The 20,559-nt window shown below is 39.6% G+C and overlaps 1 protein-coding gene across 2 annotated transcripts in view; it reads right to left on the bottom strand.

Annotated features, from left to right (window-relative positions):
• LOC136863372 (uncharacterized) overlaps window positions 1-20,129 on the bottom strand; it is a 444,827-nt gene extending 424,698 nt beyond the window's left edge. The window contains exon 1 of one of the 2 annotated variants that reach the window (XM_067139784.2): window positions 19,988-20,129. Coding sequence is in view for 1 of the 2 variants with exons in the window: in XM_067139776.2 (XP_066995877.1) it covers window positions 19,988-20,120 (133 nt within the window). In the remaining variant the exon portion in view is untranslated. The remainder of the gene's footprint in view (window positions 1-19,987) is intronic. The other variant, XM_067139776.2, reaches the window with a different exon arrangement.
• Window positions 20,130-20,559: the final 430 nt, after the last annotated feature.

The raw sequence follows: 20,559 nt of genomic DNA, 5'->3' as shown, positions 1-20,559 counted from the left end.
GGGGAAGGTTTCGATATGCATATCATTTTAAAATCTTGGAATACACGGGGGGTTTATAGTAAAACCAGAATGGTTTTTCCACCATCACGTCGAAACGGCTGGATAGATCTCAACCAAATTTCATATTTAGAGTATACTCATCCCGGGGAAGGTTTCGATATGCATATCATTTTAAAATCTTTGAATACGCGGGGTGTTTATAGGAAAACCAGAATGGTTTTTCCACCATCACGTCGAAACGGCTGGATAGATCTCAACCATATTTCATATTTAGAGTATAGGCCTACTCCTCCCGGGGAAGGTTTCGATATGCATATCATTTTGAAATCCTTGAATACACGGGGGGTTTATAGGAAAACCAGAATGGTTTTTCCACCATCACGTCGAAACGGCTGGATAGATCTCAACCAAATTTCATATTTAGAGTATACTCCTCCCAGGGAAGGTCTCGATATGCATATCATTTTAAAATCTCTGAATAGACGGGGTGTTTATAGGAAAACCAGAATGGTTTTCCTCCATTTTCTCTTATACTATTGATTTTCTGTAAACTTCGTTTACCGTACGTGAAACGTCTCTTCATTATAAACAACTTTCGTTATGTTCATAATTTATCTTACTCTTTACATTACGGAGAAATTTACAATTTTCTGCTGGTACCATGCTCTGCATTGAGTGACCGACAGACCGACAACGAACTTACAGGTTACCATGGCAACGTCTCTGACTGCATGCCAGCAGGTAAGTAACGGGATATTGGCGGAATATCGTTGGATGTTATAACCGCCTTCGAATAGATTAAGTAATAACACCATTAGTGATCTTCTTATTATTTGTTTACCTAGGAATCAATGGACCTAAATTTCTCCTCTGTTACCGTTTTATTATATCCATAACTCACACTAGCATAATTTATTGAGGGGCATTTGATTTTCCAATACATTAACTTGGCATTTATATATTTGTCGTTATCCGGCTGTCCTCAGTTATAATCCATTTTCTACTACTTTCAACCTTCTTAACTGTATTATTTTCTTCCTTAATTACGCCTTATGTACGCGAGTGCTACAAACTACTGGATGTATTTCCACCAATACTCATATTTAGAATACACCTGTCCTTGATAGGTTTTAGGGCAAATATTGTTTCTAAATCCCTGAACTGACTGGGGGTTTATACGAAACCGAAACAGTGATTTTGCACTTCCACAAAATATACACAACCAACGTTAATTTAAATCTACCTGCCTTGGTAGAAATTAATTTCTAAACCTTTTTTCTCATGTGCATCATTTCGATACGAGGATTAATAAGGGAGATATCATTAACGGACCGTTTTTTTGTACAAGTCCCATCGGACTTAACTCACGAGCGGGTGCGTGTAAAGCGTATTCCTTACAACTTGAAAACTACTGAAGACATTCGAACCAAAATTCATATTTAGCATCCACCTGTCCAAAGGTAGGTTTTAAACGTAAATAACATTTCAAGTTCCGGAATGGACTGGCGGTTTATAGGGAACCGAAATGGTGATTTTATTCTTCCACAATATATACAGAACAAGACCAACCTGACTGGAAATCGACCAAACGTGATGGAATTCCACCTCTAAACCTTTTTTTTTCATGTGCATTTTTTCGTCAGGAGGATTAATAAGGGAGATATCATGAATGGTCACTTTTGCAGGTTAAGTCCAGCGGACAGAGCCAAAAAGGTGTTTTACATGGAGCATATTCCTTATCTATATAAATCAAATCGTAACGACTGTGTGCCTCTACACTGACTATTTTGGCGAAATTTTCGTACAGCTTTCCGTTTAAGGGGTAATAATGACCATCTGCATAATTTTTAGTTTAGTTTCCTGAAAGTCCTAATTTTTACCCGCCTCCCCAAAATCCAGATTGCGTCATAATCTGCCAGAAGAAAAAGAAGATAATTGAAATTTGACAAAATTATACGTTATAGCCTGTAACGAACGGAAAACATCCAAGATCATTAAATTTTTCACTTTTTATCCCCGAAGAATATCGAAATATGCAGGCAATTTTAATGATGGTGCAGACCATCGGAAATTCCTATCACATAACAGATTGCACAATCTCCGTTCAATTTGGAATGATCTTCAACCTTGGTCTTATGACTTTTTGCCGTATCTGTATCCCTTTTACGTTTGATTTTTCTCTATTAATCGATGTTAAGTCAATTTGGAATTTTCACATGCATAATTCATACCTTCGATTACTTATATGAAATACAGAACATCAAACTCTTCACGAAAATTGGCCCACCCAGTAGCCATATATGAGCCAGATGCTATGTATGTAGCTGTCACATAATTATCCGAAAAGTAATGTAATGTGAGATAATCTTACAGGAACGTTACCCTGTTCCACGTTTCTAACTCAATCTGACCCAAGAATAGATGACATATCATAGCACAAGCCATTTAGGCCACTAAATCCGGCGTGTCTTATGGTATAATCCTTTGTCGATATGACGTACGTTTAGTAGCAGTTAATCTGTAAATGAAGGTCTTCAATATTGTAAACACGCATATACTTTCGTATGTCCATCTATATATATTCACTGATGTCGATTTGTAGCGATCGAGAAAGGGTGGGTCTGCTATTGTAATCAGTACTCCCCACACCGACTTTGACTGGCAGTAGGAAAGGGTTCCTTCTCCAACTCCTGTGTAACTGTCATTAGTAAGGAAGGTCTACAATTGTAATGAATAGTTCACTTCTCGATTTGACTTGCAGAAGGCAAGTGAGCATGCAGTTTTGTTTAAAACTCCCCTACCCGATTGTGTTTGGCAGTAGGCAAGGGTGCCCGCCATTATAAAGAAATGTCCTCATCTAAAATGTGACTGGCATTTGGCATAGTGGCCTGCTATTTTGATGGAAACTCACCAACTTGGTGTGACTGGAAGTAAGCTGGCTGGAAGTAGGAAAATGGGCCTGGCATTATAATGATAACTGCACAACTCAATTTCGAGTGATAGTAGGGTAATTGCCTGCCATTATAATAGAAACTCCTCAACTGTAATCTGTCTGGAAGTAGGAAGGGGGCTGCCATTTTAACGAACCCCCCCCCCCGTTCGATTCTGTCCGCATAGTAGGCAATGGGGCCTGCAATTATAATGTAAACTTCCCAACTCGATTGTGAATGGCAGTAGGCAAGTGAGCCTGCCGTTATATCACAAATCCATAACAAACACTTTACATTGGAAACAACGTACGGGACCTCCCCATGCTCTTTCTCGGATAACGCTAAGAGACATGCAATTTTAAAACAATCTTATTTACTGCATGCACATTATTTACTTCGATATTCGAATACAATGTAGAATACCGTAGCGAAGCACGGGTACATTCGCTAGTAATGAATAAGAAAATAGGGCAGCGGGTAAGCTACTATGACCAGCATAGTGAAAGAATTATTGTTGTCAAGATAGACACCAAACCAATGCCCACCACAATAGTGCAGGTCTATATGCCTACTAGTTCAGCGGATGATGAAGAAATCGAAAGAATATATGAAGAGATAGAAGATTTAATACAATATGTAAAAGGTGACGAGAATCTAATTGTGATGGGAGACTGGAATGCAGCGGTAAGCCAAGGAAGAAAAAATGAAATGGCGTATGGCTTTTAGTGCCGGGAGTGTCCGAGGACATGTTCGGCTCGCCAGATGCAGGTCTTTTGATTTGACACCCGTAGGTGACCTGCGCGTCGTGATGAGGATGAAATGATGATGAAGACGACACATACACCCAGCCCCCGTGCCAGCGAAATTAACCAATTCAGGTTAAAATTCCCGACCCTGCCGGGAATCGAACCCGGGACCCCTGTGACCAAAGGCCAGCACGCTAACCATTTAGCCATGGAGCCGGACGCCAAGGAAGAGAAGGAAGTACAGTAAGAGAATATGGATTGGGACAAAGGAACGAAAGAGGAAGTCGGCTGGTTGAATTCTGCACTGATCATAATTTAGTCCTTGCCAATACTTGGTTCAAACACCACAAACGACGGCTGTATACGAGGACGAGACCTGGAGACACTGGAAGGTATCAAATAGACTTAATTATGATTAGGCAGAGATTCAGAAACCAGGTGTTGGATTGAAAAACTTTCCCAGGAGCAGACGTGGACTCTGACCACAACTTGTTGGTCATGAAATGCCATCTGAAGTTGAAGAAATTGAAGAAAGGAAATAGTGCAAAAAGATGGGATCTAGACAAGTTGAAAGAAAAGAGTGTGAGGGATTGTTTCAAGGAACATGTTGCACAAGGACTAAATGAAAAGGCTGAAGGAAACACTATAGAGGAAGAGTGGAGAGTTATGAAAAATGAAGTCAGTAGGGCTGCTGCAGAAATGTTAGGAAGTAAGAAAAGAACAACTAAGAATCAGTGGATTACTCAGGAGATAGTAGACCTGGTTGATGAACGACGAAAATGCTAGAAATGAAGAGGGCAGAAAAGAATACAGGCGATTAAAGAATGAAGTGGATAGAAAGTGCAAGGTAGCTAAGGAAGAATGGCTGAAGGAGAAGTGCAAGGATGTCGAAGGCTGTATGGTCCTGGGAAAGGTAGATGCTGCATACAGGAAAATCAAGGAAACCTTTGGAGAAAGGAAATCTAGGTGTATGAATATTAAGAGCTCAGATGGAAAGCCACTTCTAGGGAAAGAAGACAAAGCAGAAAGATGGCAGGAGCATATCCAACAGTTGTATGAAAGTAAAGATGTAGATAATTTGGTTCTGGAACAGGAAGAGGCTGTTGATGCTGATGAAATGGGAGACCCAATTTTGAGGTCAGAATTTGACAGAGCTGTGAGTGACCTCAATAGGAGCAAGGCACCTGGAATTGATGACATTCCCTCTGAATTACTGACTGCCTTAGGAGAAACCAGCATGGCAAGGTTATTTCATTTAGTGTGCAAGATGTATGAGACAGGAGAAGTCCCATCCGATTTTCGGAAGAATGTTTTATACCTATTCCCAAGAAAGCCGGTGCTGACAGGTGTGAAAACTACCGCACCATTAGTTTAGTATCTCATGCCTGCAAAATCTTAACACGTATTATTTACAGAAGAATGGAAAATCAAGTTGAAGCTGAGTTGGGAGAAGATCAATTTGGCTTCAGAAGAAATGTAGGAACACGTGAAGCAATCCTGACTTTACGTCTGATCTTAGAGGATCGAATCAAGAAGGACAAGCCCACGTACATGGCATTCGTAGATCTAGAAAAGGCATTCGATAATGTTGATTGGACTAAGCTATTTATGATTCTGAAGATGATAGGGATCAGATACCGAGAACGAAGAATTATCTACAATCTGTATAAAAATCAGTCTGCAGTGATAAGAATCGAGGGCTTTGAAAAAGAAGCAGCAATCCAGAAAGGAGTGAGGCAAGGCTGCAGTTTGTCCCCTTTCCTTTTGAATGTTTACATAGAACAGGCAGTAAAGGAAATCAAAGAGAAATTTGGAAAGGGAATCACAGTCCAAGGAGAGGAAATCAAAATCTTGAGATTTGCCGATGATATTGTTATTTTATCTGAGACTGCAGAAGATCTCCAGATTTTCAGAGAAATCCAACTGCTTCAGCAAGGAAAAGCAGCAGGAAGTGATAAAATTACTGGGGAGGTATTAAAGACAATGGGGTGGTTTATAGTGCCTTATTTAAAATTTCTCTTTGACTATATCATAAATAATAGTGTGATACCAAAGGAATTGAAGGAATCTATAATAATACCAATTTATAAAGGAAAGGGTGATAAAAGGAAACCAGAGAACTACAGACCAATCAGCCTGACCAGTATAGTTTGTAAAATACTGGAGAGTTTAATAGCAAAGTACATCAGAGGGATATGTGATGATAAAAATTGGTTCATGAGGAGCCAGTATGGATTTAGAAAGAAATTTTCTTGCGAGGCACAACTGGTGGGATTTCAGCAGGACATATCAGATCAGTTAGATTCAGGAGGCCAGTTAGATTGCATAGCCATAGATCTTTCCAAAGCCTTTGATAGAGTGGAACATGGAATATTATTAAAGAAATTGGAGGGAATATGATTGGATGTAAGGGTTATACGTTGGATAAGAACATTTTTAAATTCAAGGGTTCAGAAAGTCAAAGTAGGAAATAATATATCACAGGAAGAGAAAGTCTGGAAGGGAATTGCACAGGGTAGTATAATCGGTCCGTTACTTTTCTTAATATACGCAAATGATTTAGGGAACAATATAACATCGAAAATAAGATTGTATGCAGATGACATAATTGTTTATAGGGAAATAAATAACATTGAGGATTGTTCAGAATTACAAAGGGACCTTGACAGTATCCAAGAATGGGTTGAAGAAAATAATATGAAGATTAATGGAGGCAAATCAACTGTTACAACATTTACAAACAGGAGCTTTAAAACTGAATTTGAATATACTTTGGATGAGGTAGTTATCCCAAAAGATGGCAAGTGCAAATACTTAGGTGTGAGATTTGAAAGTAATTTGCACTGGAAGGGTCATGTTGATGACATTGTTGGGAAAGCATACAGATCGTTACATGTCATAATGAGACTACTTAAAGGATGCAACAAAGAATTAAAAGAAAAAAGTTACTTAAGTATGGTTCGTCCATTATTGGAATATGCAAACAGTGTTTGGGATCCTCACCAAGAATACCTAATAAAAGAACTAGATGGTGTGCAGAGGAAAGCAGCAAGGTTTGTAACAGGGGATTTCAGGAGAAAGAGTAGTGTATCAGAAATGTTAAAGGAACTTGGGTGGGAAACTTTAAGTAAGAGAAGAGAGAAAACTACACTTATAGGATTATATAGAGCCTATACAGGAGAAGAAGCATGGGAAGATATCCGTGAGAGGCTTCGGTTGGAAAATAATTATATTGGTAGAACTGACCACAAGTACAAAATTAGAAGGAATTTTAGCAGAAGCGATTGGGGTAAATTTTCTTTCATTGGGAAGGGCGTGAAGGAGTGGAACAGTTTACCAGGGGTAGTGTTTGATCCTTTTCCAAAATCTGTACAGCTATTCAAGAAGAGAATAAACAGCAACAGAGATAATAAATTAAATGTTAGAGGGCATTCGACCAGTGCAGGATATTGTAAATAATAAATGTGTGTGATTAAATTAATTCCATCCCCTGGACTAAGGAGTTTGGACAGCCCAAGTAGGGGACTGCCTGTAGGGGTGAAGTACAGTGGGGACTTCGAGGGCCCTGGGACCGCTACGGTAGCTGTGAAGGCCCTTCAGGAACTCTGAAAAGTGGTGGCAAAAGGGGCTCTGGTTAAGACGCAGCAGGTCGTTATGCTACTTAGGTTCCAAAATGGGTAAAATATAAATATGTAAATAAATTCAGTGTTAATTTTAATCTTATACCAGTTGTATAGTATTATTAGAAGTAATTTCACATACCGTACTGTATATGAGTTGACTATGTTTGTAAGTTATTATAAGTAGAATTTTGTAAACAATATAAATTTATTAAGGATGATGTGTGTGTTTAAAAAAAAATTATTAGCGTAAATTGTATAATATTGTATTCTAGGAAAATTTTCTTCGTCTCCTGTTAATTTAAAATTTAGTGCTTGACAATAATGTATTTTAGTGTACCATTTGCCACCGAGGTAGACACCTCATTTGCAAATAAAGAGATTTTGATTTTTGATTTTTTGATCTCGAGAAGTTGCTGAATGGTATGGATAAAGTCTTGGGTAAGGGGTACAAGATGAAAATAAATAAGTCCAAAACAAAAGTAATGGAGTGCAGTCGAATGAAGGCAGGTGATGTAGGAAATATTAGATTAGGAAATGAAGCCTTAAAGGAAGTAGATGAATATTGTTACTTGGGTAGTAAAATAACTAACGATGGCAGAAGTAAGGAGGATATAAAATGCAGACTAGCACAAGCAAGGAAGAGCTTTCTTAAGAAAAGAAATTTGCTCACTTCAAACATTGATATCGGAATTAGATGTTTTTGAAGACCTTCGTGTGGAGCGTGGCATTGTATGGAAGTGAAGCATGGACGATAACTAGCTCAGAAAGAAAGAGAATAGAAGCTTTTGAAATGTGGTGTTACAGAAGAATGCTGAAGGTGAGATGGATATATCGAATCACGAATGAAGTGATACTGAATCGAATTGGTGAGAGGAGATCGATTTGGCTAAATTTGACGAGAAGAAGAGATAGAATGATAGGACACATCTTAAGACACCCAGGACTTGTTCAGTTGGTTTTTGAAGGAAGTGTAGGTGGTAAGAACGGTAGGGGTAGACCAAGGTATGAATATGACAAGCAGATTAGAGCAGATGTAGGATGCAATAGCTACGTAGAAATGAAAAGAGCACAGGATAGGGTGGCATGGAGAGCTGCATCAAACCAGTCTATGGACTGATGACTCAAACAACAATTTTTCAATTTTTGATTATTCATAAATAAAACAAAAATTTAGTTTAGTGCTATTTTAGGATAAACTGATGATAAAATGCAGAACTTTTTCTAACGCCTGTGCATAAGAACTCGGTCTCAAGGAGCAGTTTATACAAGGCAAAGAGCTGGAAAGTTTTAGTTTCTTGTCGTCTGACAGCGACAGAGAATGGGGCGCGGGCTTGCTCTACACACGCAGCACTACTACCCTTTGAATGTGGAATTTAGAGCTGTAAAAAATTGCGTTAGGGCAAAGCTGATGACGGGATTTCAAAGAGTAAGAGTTGGGGTACTTTTAAGAGAAATTGATAATTCTATTTTTAAAATTATTTTTATGTCAAAAATCACAATATTTCAGTCATGGCTCTTAATGGGGTTAGATGGTGGTTGAAAATGTTGAGAAAATGCATTTTTAAGAAATAGCTTCATACAAAATATCTATACTTTGTGAATATATTCTCAGAATGTCACGCCTAAATTTACTAATGGCCTCGCTCCAGAACTGAACTCTCTGGTTTAGTCTAGAAACAAACCCAAAGTCTCCAGGTAGGATGTAGGCACGCTAGGCCTACACCATAGGGTTGTCAATGCTAGGTAAATAACCTGCTGGATTATTTATGGAATATATCCAACATCAGTGTAAGGTAGCTCCTGAACTACTCACTGCGGGGTTCTTAAAAATCTCTACGCAGCGTCGAGATACAATTTTGTTACCCACATCACAGTAGTTACTAGGCTAACCAGTGCATTGGGATGGTTATTCAATGACCAAACTAGAAATAAAATATATTTTAAAACAAGAAAACAAGCCTGCTGTTCAAGAGACTGTTAAATAATGGGCTATGGACCCGCAATTATACATAGAATCTGAATCATAGGGACAAATATTTCCCTTTTTAAACCCGCATGTATCGGTCACGAATCAAATAATAGCAGCGTTGGTACGATACTTCTGAGCCATGTTGTCTGTTTTCTTTTCTTTATTTTAACTGCAATAATGGATGAGTCATGGAATCATAAACCTTATTCGTGAAAGGAATAAGGGGAGTGTGGAATAAAGAAAGGTACAAAGTAATTAGAAATCAGATCGCAACAAAATGTCGCGAAGCAAAGGATAACTGGAAGGAAACAAGTGAGATTATAGAAAAATACATGATCAGAGGACAAGTGGAAAAGGCATATTTCAATATCAGAACCCTACAAACCAAAATCCAGAAGCTCCATAGTCAAAGATAAAATGGGAAACCTCCTGTTTAACAGTGAAGAAATTTGTGATCGTTGGAAATAATGCATTGGAAACCTACGAAGGAAATTATGTAAGGAGTACAACCAGCTACATTGGAAAAGAACACGAGATAGAGGAATGTAGGAAGGGACCCTCAATCACACCTTCCGAGTGTAATGAAGCACTACCCAGTCTCCGGGAAAAGAAAGCAACCGGTCCAGATAACATTCCGGCAAAACTTCTTAAACACTCGGGTGAAGAAACGTTGCCTTTTTCAGCAGGTATCAAATTGCTATGAGAATGGCATAGTTCCTCCTGACTTCAGTTAAAGCAGAACTGTTGCAACCGAAAAAGAGGAATGCCACGGACTGGTCAGATTACGGAACTATTATCTCCTGTCTCATGCTTCAAAAATACTGCTCAACATCATCAAGAATAGAATTAAAGGAAAGTTAGAACACTATATCGATAATGACCAGTTTGGATTTCGATCAGGGAGGGATACTAGGGAAGCAATTCTGGCATTACGTGTAATGCTGGAGGGAACACTTGAGAAGAATAGGAAAGTATACGTGACCTTCATCGACTTAGAGAAAGCTTTCGACCGAATCGACTGGAAACAGCTTTTCCTTACCATGAAGAAAAGCAGGAATTGATTGGAAGGACAGAAAACTCATACGAAATTTATACAGAATGCAGAACACTGATTTTGAAATCAATGAGAACAGAGAAATGCCGAAGTAAGAAGAGAACATAGGCAAGGATGATCACTCCCTCTTTATCTCTTCAATATGTTCATCGAAGGGATCAAAATTAATGGTAAACAAGTACAATGTATAAAATTTATTGATGATATTGCGATACTAACAGAAACAGGCAAAAGTATGCAGAGAATGATCAACATACTAACAGAAACTTTAGCCAAATGGAACCTCAAAATTAATGCAAGGGAAACAAAAACCATGACAATATATAAATCTAAGAGAACACCTATAACATACATCAGAATTGACCCTGATAAAATTGAACAAGTGAAACAGTTTTGCTACCTAATTACGGGTGATAATGGGAGCATATCAGAAGGCACGAAAAAGATAGCAACGGCAAAGACAGCCTTCGAAGATAAAAAGCATCTGCTGGCCAACAAACATATAGATATTCAAACTCGGAAGGCCTTTGCAAGAACCTTGGTATGAAACGTGTTTCTGTACGTTTGCGAAAGCTGGGCATTAGGAGAGCAGGAAAGAAAAAGACTAGAGGCAATTGAAATGTGGATCTGGAGTAGAATGCAGAGGATAAGTTTAAATAATTGAAATGAAGAGCAATACGGAAGTTCTTGGAGGGACTGGAGAAAAATGGAGTCTGGTAACTGAAGTTGAAAAACGGAAAACGGAAAATACAATTTATTGGTCACATTCTGCGGCATGAGGAGTTCCTTTGTAACATGAATGAAGGAATAATTGCCGGGAAAAGAGGAAGAGGACGACCCAGAGTGTCTTATTTCAAGAACATGTTTCTGAGGATGAACTGCAAGACGTGCACTGAGTTGAAAAGTCTGGCTCAAGAAAGACATATATGGCTGCAGCGACAAGAATATCGGGCAAGTTGGCCGTGCGGTTAGGAGCGCGCAGCTGTGAGCTTGCATCGGGTTCAAACCCCACTATCAGCAGCCCTGAAGATGGTTTTTCCATGGTTTCCCATTTTCACACCAGGCAAATGCTGGGGCTGTTCCTTAACTAAGGCCACGGCCGCTTCCTTCCCATTCCTAGGCCTTTCCTATCCCATCATCGTCATAAGACCTATCTGCGTCGGTGCGACGTAAAACAAATAGCAAAAAAACATCTCTTAGAATATGATGATGATGGTCAATTTCATAAATTAATCGAAATAATAATAATAATAATAATAATAATAATCTTACGGCCTCTGCTATCGTGTGCAGGTATTTCGTTTTAAACCTATTCAAGTTGCCTGTGTGCCAATTTGGACGTTTCGTTTTTCTCTACCAGATGGCGCAGACCAGAACTCTTTGAACGACCTATGGCTGAGTTTTACTTTATTTTGCGCGGTAAACAGCCATTGTACCATGAGACATCCTTTACATGCCCACATCGTACTACATGGACTGCCAAATGGACCATTTTCCGTACTTTAAAAATTCAACTTCCTCCGACGGACTTCGTTCTATTGGGAACATTACCAGTTATGTTCCACCAGATGGATTGTTCGAATTATAGGGAAATACAAGACTAGATAAATTACCATAATGTCACTAACGCATCAAGAGAGTTTCAGCAGAACAATTTTTAACTTTACCCTTGACCAGTTGGATAGCGGAGTTGAATAGGCCCTCGACTTACAGTATCTACCCAGTACTCATTCGGGACCCATTTGCGCCATTAATTTCCCATTTTTTGCTCTGAGATACTACTATTTAAATGTTTGTGGCTGGCATCACTGTAAAATGGGAAATATATAGCTGAGATTTTTAAGTGGTTTTCTAAACAAAAATCGACACATTTTCAATTCCATTATTCAAATAAATTTTTGTGACAATAATTAGCTTAATACTATTTGTAAATACAAGAAAGCAGAAATACAGTATGTAGCTTAATTGTTTCAACGAATATTTTGGCATTTTAGACCTCAAAATGAACTGGTTAACTTCTTCTTCTTCTTCTTCATGTGCCATGTCCTCGCAGAACGTTGGCGATCAGTAGCATGATCTGTTGTTTGTTCATAGCTGTTCTGAACAGAGTAAGCTTTGTCACCCCAAACCACTGGCTCAAGTTGCCGAGCCATGATGTCCTACTTCTCCCCGGACCACGTTTTCCATTAATTTTCCCTTCGAGAATTACTTGCAGAAGGTGGTATTTAGAGTTCCGCATCATATGACCAAAGTATTCTAGTTTCCTTCTCTTGATGGTAGTGAGAATTTCTGGTTCCTTGTTCATACGGTGCAAAACGTCTATATTGGTCATTTTAGCTGTCCAAGGTATCTTCAGCATCCTTCGGTACGTCCACATTTCAAATGCTTGCAATCTCTTGCACATGGTCTCAGTCAGTGTCCATGCCTCAACGCCGTATAACAGAATGCTGAAAACGTAGCACCGGAGTACTCGTGTCCGTAGTGAAATGGAAAGGTCACGGCTTGTCAAAAGTTTCCTAAGTCTCTGGTTAACACACGTTGAAAAATATTTAATTTCTCCACTTTTTAACTATCTATCAATCTTCGAAATACCGTACCAACAAAAATGTAAACAATTTAAGTAAAAAATGACAATATCGACGATTAGGCATTCCTTAACCACATATTTAAAACATTGTAAACAGTTTTCTGTTTTCAATTTTCTTTACGTCGCAACGATACAAATAGGTCTTACGGTGACGAAGAGGCAGAAAATGGCCTTGATTAAGGCACAGCCCCAGTATTTGCCTGGTGTGAAAATGGGAAACCATGGAAAACCATCTTCAGTGCTGCCGACAGTGGGTTTGGAGCCCACCATCTCCCCAGTACAGGCTGACAGCTACCTGACCCAAACCGCGCAGCCACTCGCTCGGTAATTTAAACCGTTTAATCATATTTAATTAAATTAATCTTTGACCACGTGTTCAAAATCTCTGAAAATAAAAAATAATATAACTCAATGTATTAAGCCTATACTGTATATTCATATGACAGAGCCTCTGTGGCTCAGACGGCAGCGCATCGGCCTCTCACCGCTGGATACCGTGGTTCAAATCCCGGTCACTCCATGTGAGATTTGTGCTTGGACAAAGCGAAGGCGAGACAGGCTTTTCTCCGGGTACTCCGGTTTTCCCTGTCATCTTTCATTCCAGCAACACTCTCCATTATCATTTCATAGCATTTATCAGTCATTGATATCACCTTGGGAGTGGCGACCCCATTGTAATAATAGCCTATATCTGGTTCATTCATTACATCTCTGACCCGGTCAAAGACTAGAAAACAGGTTGTAGGTTTTCGTTTTCATATCCATTAGCAAACTAAATCGTTGAAATACTGATCTTTTCTGCTAATAACGCATTCTTTTTAATTAGCGAGTACTCACCGCAGAGGCAGTTGACTATTGAAATACTTTTAGACTTTTTTTTTTTTTTGCTAGGGGCTTTACGTCGCTCCGACACAGATAGGTCTTATGGCGACGATGGGATTGGAAAGGCCTAGGAGTTGGAAGGAAACGGCCGTGGCCTTAATTAAGGTACAGCCCCAGCATTTGCCTGGTGTGAAAATGGGAAACCACGGAAAACCATTTTCAGGGCTGCCGATAGTGGGATTCGAACCTACTATCTCCCGGATGCAAGACTTTTAGACTAACAATAACACATTTTCTTTTATTTTTTGAATGGTCACTCTTCCACTTAGCAACATTTTTTCGTATAACCACCCGGCTCTCTCTCTCTCTCTCTCTCTCTCTCTCTCTCTCTCTCTCCGTCTGTTGTTTTCACCTACAACTTCATTCATAGTGGACAAGGCACAAGACGTAATAACAATGATTGTCATAAAAAGCCTTGTATGTGCACTTTTGCACTTCACGGTAGAACACGCTGTAATGTTGTTACGGTAAAAGATCACGTTCCCTGAACATATCCTTCAACGCACCACTGTTGTGTTCGGTGCGCCGAATTTGTGCTGCGCCCAAGCACATAATAATGAACCAGAACGTACACCACTTTGTCAGTAAAGGAGAGACTCTCTATAGAAGTGTTTCTTAACGTTAGTCTAAAACCGGTAATTTTGGACTTACAACACTTTGGAAATAAATGGCTCATTTAAGAACGTTTTAATGTTACAGGTAGGTGTCAATTTACTAGTCCGTTAAGAAATACGTTTCTAGAACTCATTTCCACCACTCCAGCGTCTCTCTGGGTCAATAGTAGAAGCAGAATCGTAATACACATATTATTATTATTATTATTATTATTATTATTATTATTATTATTATTATTATTATTGGTAGTAGTAGTAGTAGTAGTAGTTGTAGTAATAGTAGTAGTCGTAAGACCAGCCCCACAGGCTACAGTAGCGAGCCTGCCTCTTACGTGGAGGCTCAGAGTTCGATTCCCAGTCAGGTCAGGGATTTTTACTGTGATATAAGGGCTGGTTCGAAGCCCATTCATCTTATGTGAGAACAATTGAGGAGCTGTCTGAGGGCGAAATGGTAATCTCGGTCTAGAAAGCCAAGAATAATGGCCAAGAGGATTCGCTGCTTTGACCATGTGACATCTCGTAATCTACAGGTAGCCCAAGGCCCGTCAAGCCTGTAATACCATCGGGTCATTATTATTATTAATATTATTATTATTATTATTATTATTATTATTATTATTATTATTATTATCATTATCATTATTATTATTATTATTATTATTATTATTATTATTTACTGGGAACTGTCGTATTTTGAGCGTGAAAGGTAAATCAATACGACAACCGAGAGGACCCTTCTCACAATTTCAGACTTTTTTCCTAAAACCCCCTTTGTTGATACCCCTGTGTGTATTTTCAGTCACCAAGTATTCCTTCAACTTGGCGGGTTAAGTGCTACCTATGTGCAAAATTGCAGCTTCCAAGGCCTGCTATTCTTTGAAATATTTCTGGACAGAGAACAGGAACTGAAAGAGGAAAAAGACCCTTCAATTTTAACTACTATGTTGAAGGAGTGAATGTACCTCGTGGGGACTTCTCTAAGTACCTAGGAAAGATCCACATTGGGGTAATCACATGAAAGGGATTGTAAAATAAAGGGTACAGATCTCTTCATATGGATACACGGGTATTTAGGGGTTGTAGAAGGGGTGTAAGGGAGGGGGATATTAGTCACTGGTAAGACCCTAATTAGAGTTTGATGATAGTGTATGCGATCCACGCCAGGATTACGCGATTCACTGGAAAAGATCCAGAGGAAAGCCGCACGATTTGTTCTGGTCGATTTCAAACAAACAAACAAACAAACAAACAAATAGTGTTACAAAAATGTTACAATCTTTGGGCTGGGAAGACTTGGGAATAAGCAGAGCTGCTCGACTAAGCGGTGTGTTTCGAGCTGTCTATGGAGAGATGGCGTAGAATGACATTAGTAGATTAATAAGCTTGAGTGGAATTTCTAAAAGTAGGGATCATAATATGAAGTTAAAGTTGGAATTCAAGAGGACTAATTGGCGTAAGTACTCGGTCATAGGAGCCTCCGTGGCTCAGGCGGCAGCGCCCCGACCTCTCACCGCTGTGTTCTGTAGTTCAGATCCCGGTCACTCCATGTGAGATTTGTGCTGGACCAAGCGGAGGTGGGACAGGTTTCTCTCCGGGTTCTCCCGTTTTCCCTGTCATCTTTCATTTCAGCAACACTCTCCATTATCATTTCATTTCACCTGCCATTCATTAATCATTGCCCCAGAGGAGTGCGACAGGCTTCGGCGGCCGGCACAGTTCCTATCCTCGCCGCTAGATGGGGCTTCATTCACTCCATTCCTGACCCGGTCGAATGGCTGGAAACAGGCTGTGGATTTTCACTCGTTCATAGGAAGATGAATCAGGGACTGGAATAATTTACCAAGGGAAATGTCCGATACATTTCCAACTTCGTTGAAATTGTTCCGCGATAGCAGATCAGTTGTAAATGTAAATTAATGTAATACATACTAGGAGTTGAGTCCACTTCCTTGGTTGAATGATCAGTGTACCGGCCTTCGGCTCAGAGTACCCCAGGTTCGATTCCCGGTCAGATCGGATTTTAACTGCGTATTGTTAATTCCTCTGGATCGTGGACTGGGTGTTTGTGTTTATCTTACATTTCCCTCCATATGCATACAACATGCCACACTAACAATCTCCACAAAACACGCAACAGTGAATACATCCCTGCACATGGGGTTGGTGTCAGGAAGGGCATCCGGCTGTAAAATTGGGCGAAGTGTATATTAAGTGCCTACCTCAATAAATTTGAAAAAAAGATCATGAAGGAGACTAGCCGTTGTGTACCCGTCGTGGAAGGGTCAGTTTTTAACAGCAGTAATACCACCAGGAACATAGTGGGTTCGAGCCCCACTGTCGGCAGTCCTGAACATGGTTTTCCGTGGTTTGCCCTTTTTTCACACCAGGCAAATGCTGGGGCTGCACCTTAAATAAGGCCACGGTCGCTTCCTTCCCACTTCTAGCCCTTTCCTTTCCCATCGTCGCCATAAACCTATCTGTGTCGGTGCGACGTAAAGCAACTTGCAAAACAAAGTAATACCACCTAGCACACCTAGCGGTTGTGAGTGGCAACAGAAGAAGCAGAGCGCACCTCAGTTAACAGCAATAATCAGTCAGTGCATTATTATTGCTGATAAGTTTTAGGGGCGTAGGATAGTATAGGTCACCATATTTCTTCTTCCAGTACGGTGATATTAACGCAAAGCGGCGCCCCTGGTATACTTTTCAAGCCCTCCAAGCGCAGATTTAATTGTACCGTAAGTGAAGGTTTGCGATTGTTTTTTAACATACAAGAAATGGTAATTTCTTTCCCTTACATTCCCACAATTGTGACTCACGTCTTTCTCTTTTTCGTTTTAGCTGTAGCCTACTCATTCTACAGACCACACACTGTGTATTGTGACCGCTCTGTATACTGAGTGTGAGTCGTTGTGGAGAAAGGCTGGGGGATGAAGTGGATACGAAGTATAGGTCACCACATTTTTTCTTCCAGCACGGTGATATTTTCCACGATCACACTGTGAATGTTTCATTAGTAATTTCTCAATACTCTTACAGAAAACCTGCTGTTCATGGCAGTGGAACAGGTAGTGTCACGGAGTCTTCACTTGAATTTGGATTGTAGTGTGACAAGAAGCCGATTTAAACTTTATTTATACTCAATGAAAAATTGAATTTGTACGGCCTCGATTCACATTGACTGCGAAAATTATACATCGCATTATTATTTTATACAGTTATTCTAATGATGATTAAATGGTTACAAACCTACAGTTTTGCTAGTGAATGTGAGGAGAAATACTGTTCTTTCACTTTAAGCAGAAATGCGATGAAAGATTTCACACTAAATATACAAGTACGATATTTTTAAAATTTAAATATAATATATTTAATATATTCATTCAATATTACCCTACATGTTCCTACAATATTATTATTATTATTATTATTATTATTATTATTATTATTATTATTATTATTATTATTATTATTATTATTATTATTATTATTATTATTATTATGCCCTTGCTGGCGAGATATAGTGTTTACAGTGCACTATGTCTTCTGGTATTGGCTATATCAAATTTGTTACTTTCATTGACCTGTCTCAGCCTCATCCTTGGCTTTGACAATATGAAAGTGACTGAGGTACGAGTGATGCTAGTAATACCATTGCTTATGCAGCCAGTCCCTGTTATGAATGGTGTGAAGATATCGCTCATAGGGTCAGTTGGTGCCTGCATATCAGTGGGCTTGGCAGACTGATATGTAATAGCAGCGGCTGGCTTGGTGAGGAAAGCAACGGGAAACTACCTCACTCCTCATTTTCCTAGTACACCTCTTCAGTGACGCCTAGGCTATTTATGACAGCTGTTGGCGGAGCTGCAGGGGATCAAACCAGCCTTCGGGCTGAATACCCAACATACATTATTATTATTAAACAGCACCCGCGTCTCCATAGCCAAGAGACAGGTGCAACCCAGCAGGTTAAAAGGTTGGACAGCCCTGTAGGCTATTCAACGCATTCGAAGCCGGGCTTTTAACAATATTGTTTTATCTTTCCCCCACTCATAAGAGTGATCGTGTTGAGGGTTTATGACACTCTATTCGACCATTTTTCTTACGGCCTGATGATATTAGAGCATCATGTTTTTTTCACCATTTCGATAACCATTTTCTCCATGGATGGTAAAAGACAAAGGAAAAATCGAATCAAAATATAACAACGCTGTTGGCATCTACGGTATGTTCTGTACTATCATTACATCGGTCTATTTTGAAATGGGAGCGAAAAGTTGAACTCGGGATATCTTATTCATTTTAAAAGGAATGCAGGTAGGAAGAAACATTGTCGTTACAGATGGAGACTATGACAAGAGCTTTCACACTGATGATAGGAAAGGTAAATTAATAATGAATTCGATTAATAAAGCTTGCGTATGGACCACCTTCGGCAGAGACTTCTCTGAAGTGAATGGATACTAATAAATGTACAAATCTTCCGTCACACTAACTACTATTTACAGTTTTCTGAAACGTCGAGGCGCCGGAATTTTGTTTCGCAGGTTTTAATTTTACATGTCGGTATGTGCATATATTTGAGCACCTTCAAATACCACCGGACTTAACCGGGATCGCGCCTCAACAGGCCTCATAAAGCCAGCGCTTTACCATCTGAGCCACTCAGTTCAGTTATAATAATAATAATAATAATAATAATAATAATAATAATAATAATAATAATAATAATAATAGTAATAATAATAATAAAGTTAAAAACAATTGGTTACTCGAAGTTGAAATAAATCTTTAGCAAACAGGTATCATAGATGACATTGTATTAAACACATCTAATTAGTTGACAATGATTGCTTTTCACACCATTCAAGCACCACCACCAATAAAACATGCTCGGATGATTGCAAGAAAAGCCACAGCGAGAAGATGAAGAGATTCTGGGAGAATAAAAAGACAACGACATCAGCTAAGTAAGTTAAATCGCGTTTTTTAGTCGGGCAGAACGAAGAAATAATAATACCGTGTTATTGTTGTTAACGTACCGCACCTCCGATTGCCATAGATTTTGAGAGACGCTCGAATTTAATGTTACTCACTCACTCACTCACTCCTTAATGTAAATAGACGCTCGAATGTCGGAAACTGACCCGCAGGAGTTCCTAACGTGCGAAAAACCTTCAACACGGATCAAATCCGCTATTTTGGAACAGAAGAACAACGACTTACAGACTGTGTCATTCATATCAGCTGAGAGAATATTGAGCTAAACCATGGAGGGTAAGAGAAGCATAGGAAGATCTAGATGTAAACAATCCAAGAGAACCCAATGCTAGTGCTAGTTGTACTCTCACACACAGAAGAAAAGCAAGCTTGTAGTTTTACGTGACATAGTGATTATAGCCACGGGACCTCCAGCTTTTACACGGAATCCGAACCACAGGAACGTTGCTTTTAATTTCAAAATTCCCACGTGCAATGACCGGGATTCGAACCGCGGCCGCCTTTCTGAGAAGGCAATGATTATGTCACACAGAGACTTGCAGACTGAACACTGAAAGGTATAAGAAGAAGCTGGGACTCACCCATGTTAGAAGTTAGGCTGAGTGCCGCCCAGTAGGCCTCCTCGCCCTGAACACTGTGTTCCACCACGTGGTCCGCGACAGCAAACACCACACACACCAGCACTAATACTCCTTGTAACAGTACACCCGGCATCGCCAGCGCATCGTGCCACACTGAGCGCCGCGCCGGCCGGTCGCTCGTACTCGCGTGACGGCATGGTCTTCCCCCCTCCTCCCCCGCCTCACTCTTCCTTTAGTAAATGCCGAAAGTACGGTACTTCACGGTCGACCTTCTCTACCTGAAAATAACACACCTGTCCTTGCAAACTTTAATATGAAAATTAATATTTCCTTCAATGGTTTTGATATAGCGACGTGCTTGTGAAACAGAGCCGTCTATTTACATTTTCCTGCCGTGACGACTGGGCTCAGATATAAGAACTATTACGATTATCTATTGTTGTTGTTGTTACTTGGGGTCATCAATCCATATACTGTTTTGATGCAGCCCTTCATGTCACCTTATATTGTGCTAGCTTTTTCATTTCTACGTAATTACTGCATACCAAATCAAATTTTGCCTGTTTGTCATA

Source organism: Anabrus simplex, chromosome 1 (assembly GCF_040414725.1).
Source record: "Anabrus simplex isolate iqAnaSimp1 chromosome 1, ASM4041472v1, whole genome shotgun sequence".
Lineage (NCBI taxonomy): Eukaryota > Metazoa > Arthropoda > Insecta > Orthoptera > Tettigoniidae > Anabrus > Anabrus simplex.
The sequence above is the reverse complement of the archived record's forward strand: the minus strand, read 5'-3'. Positions and strand labels throughout refer to the sequence as shown.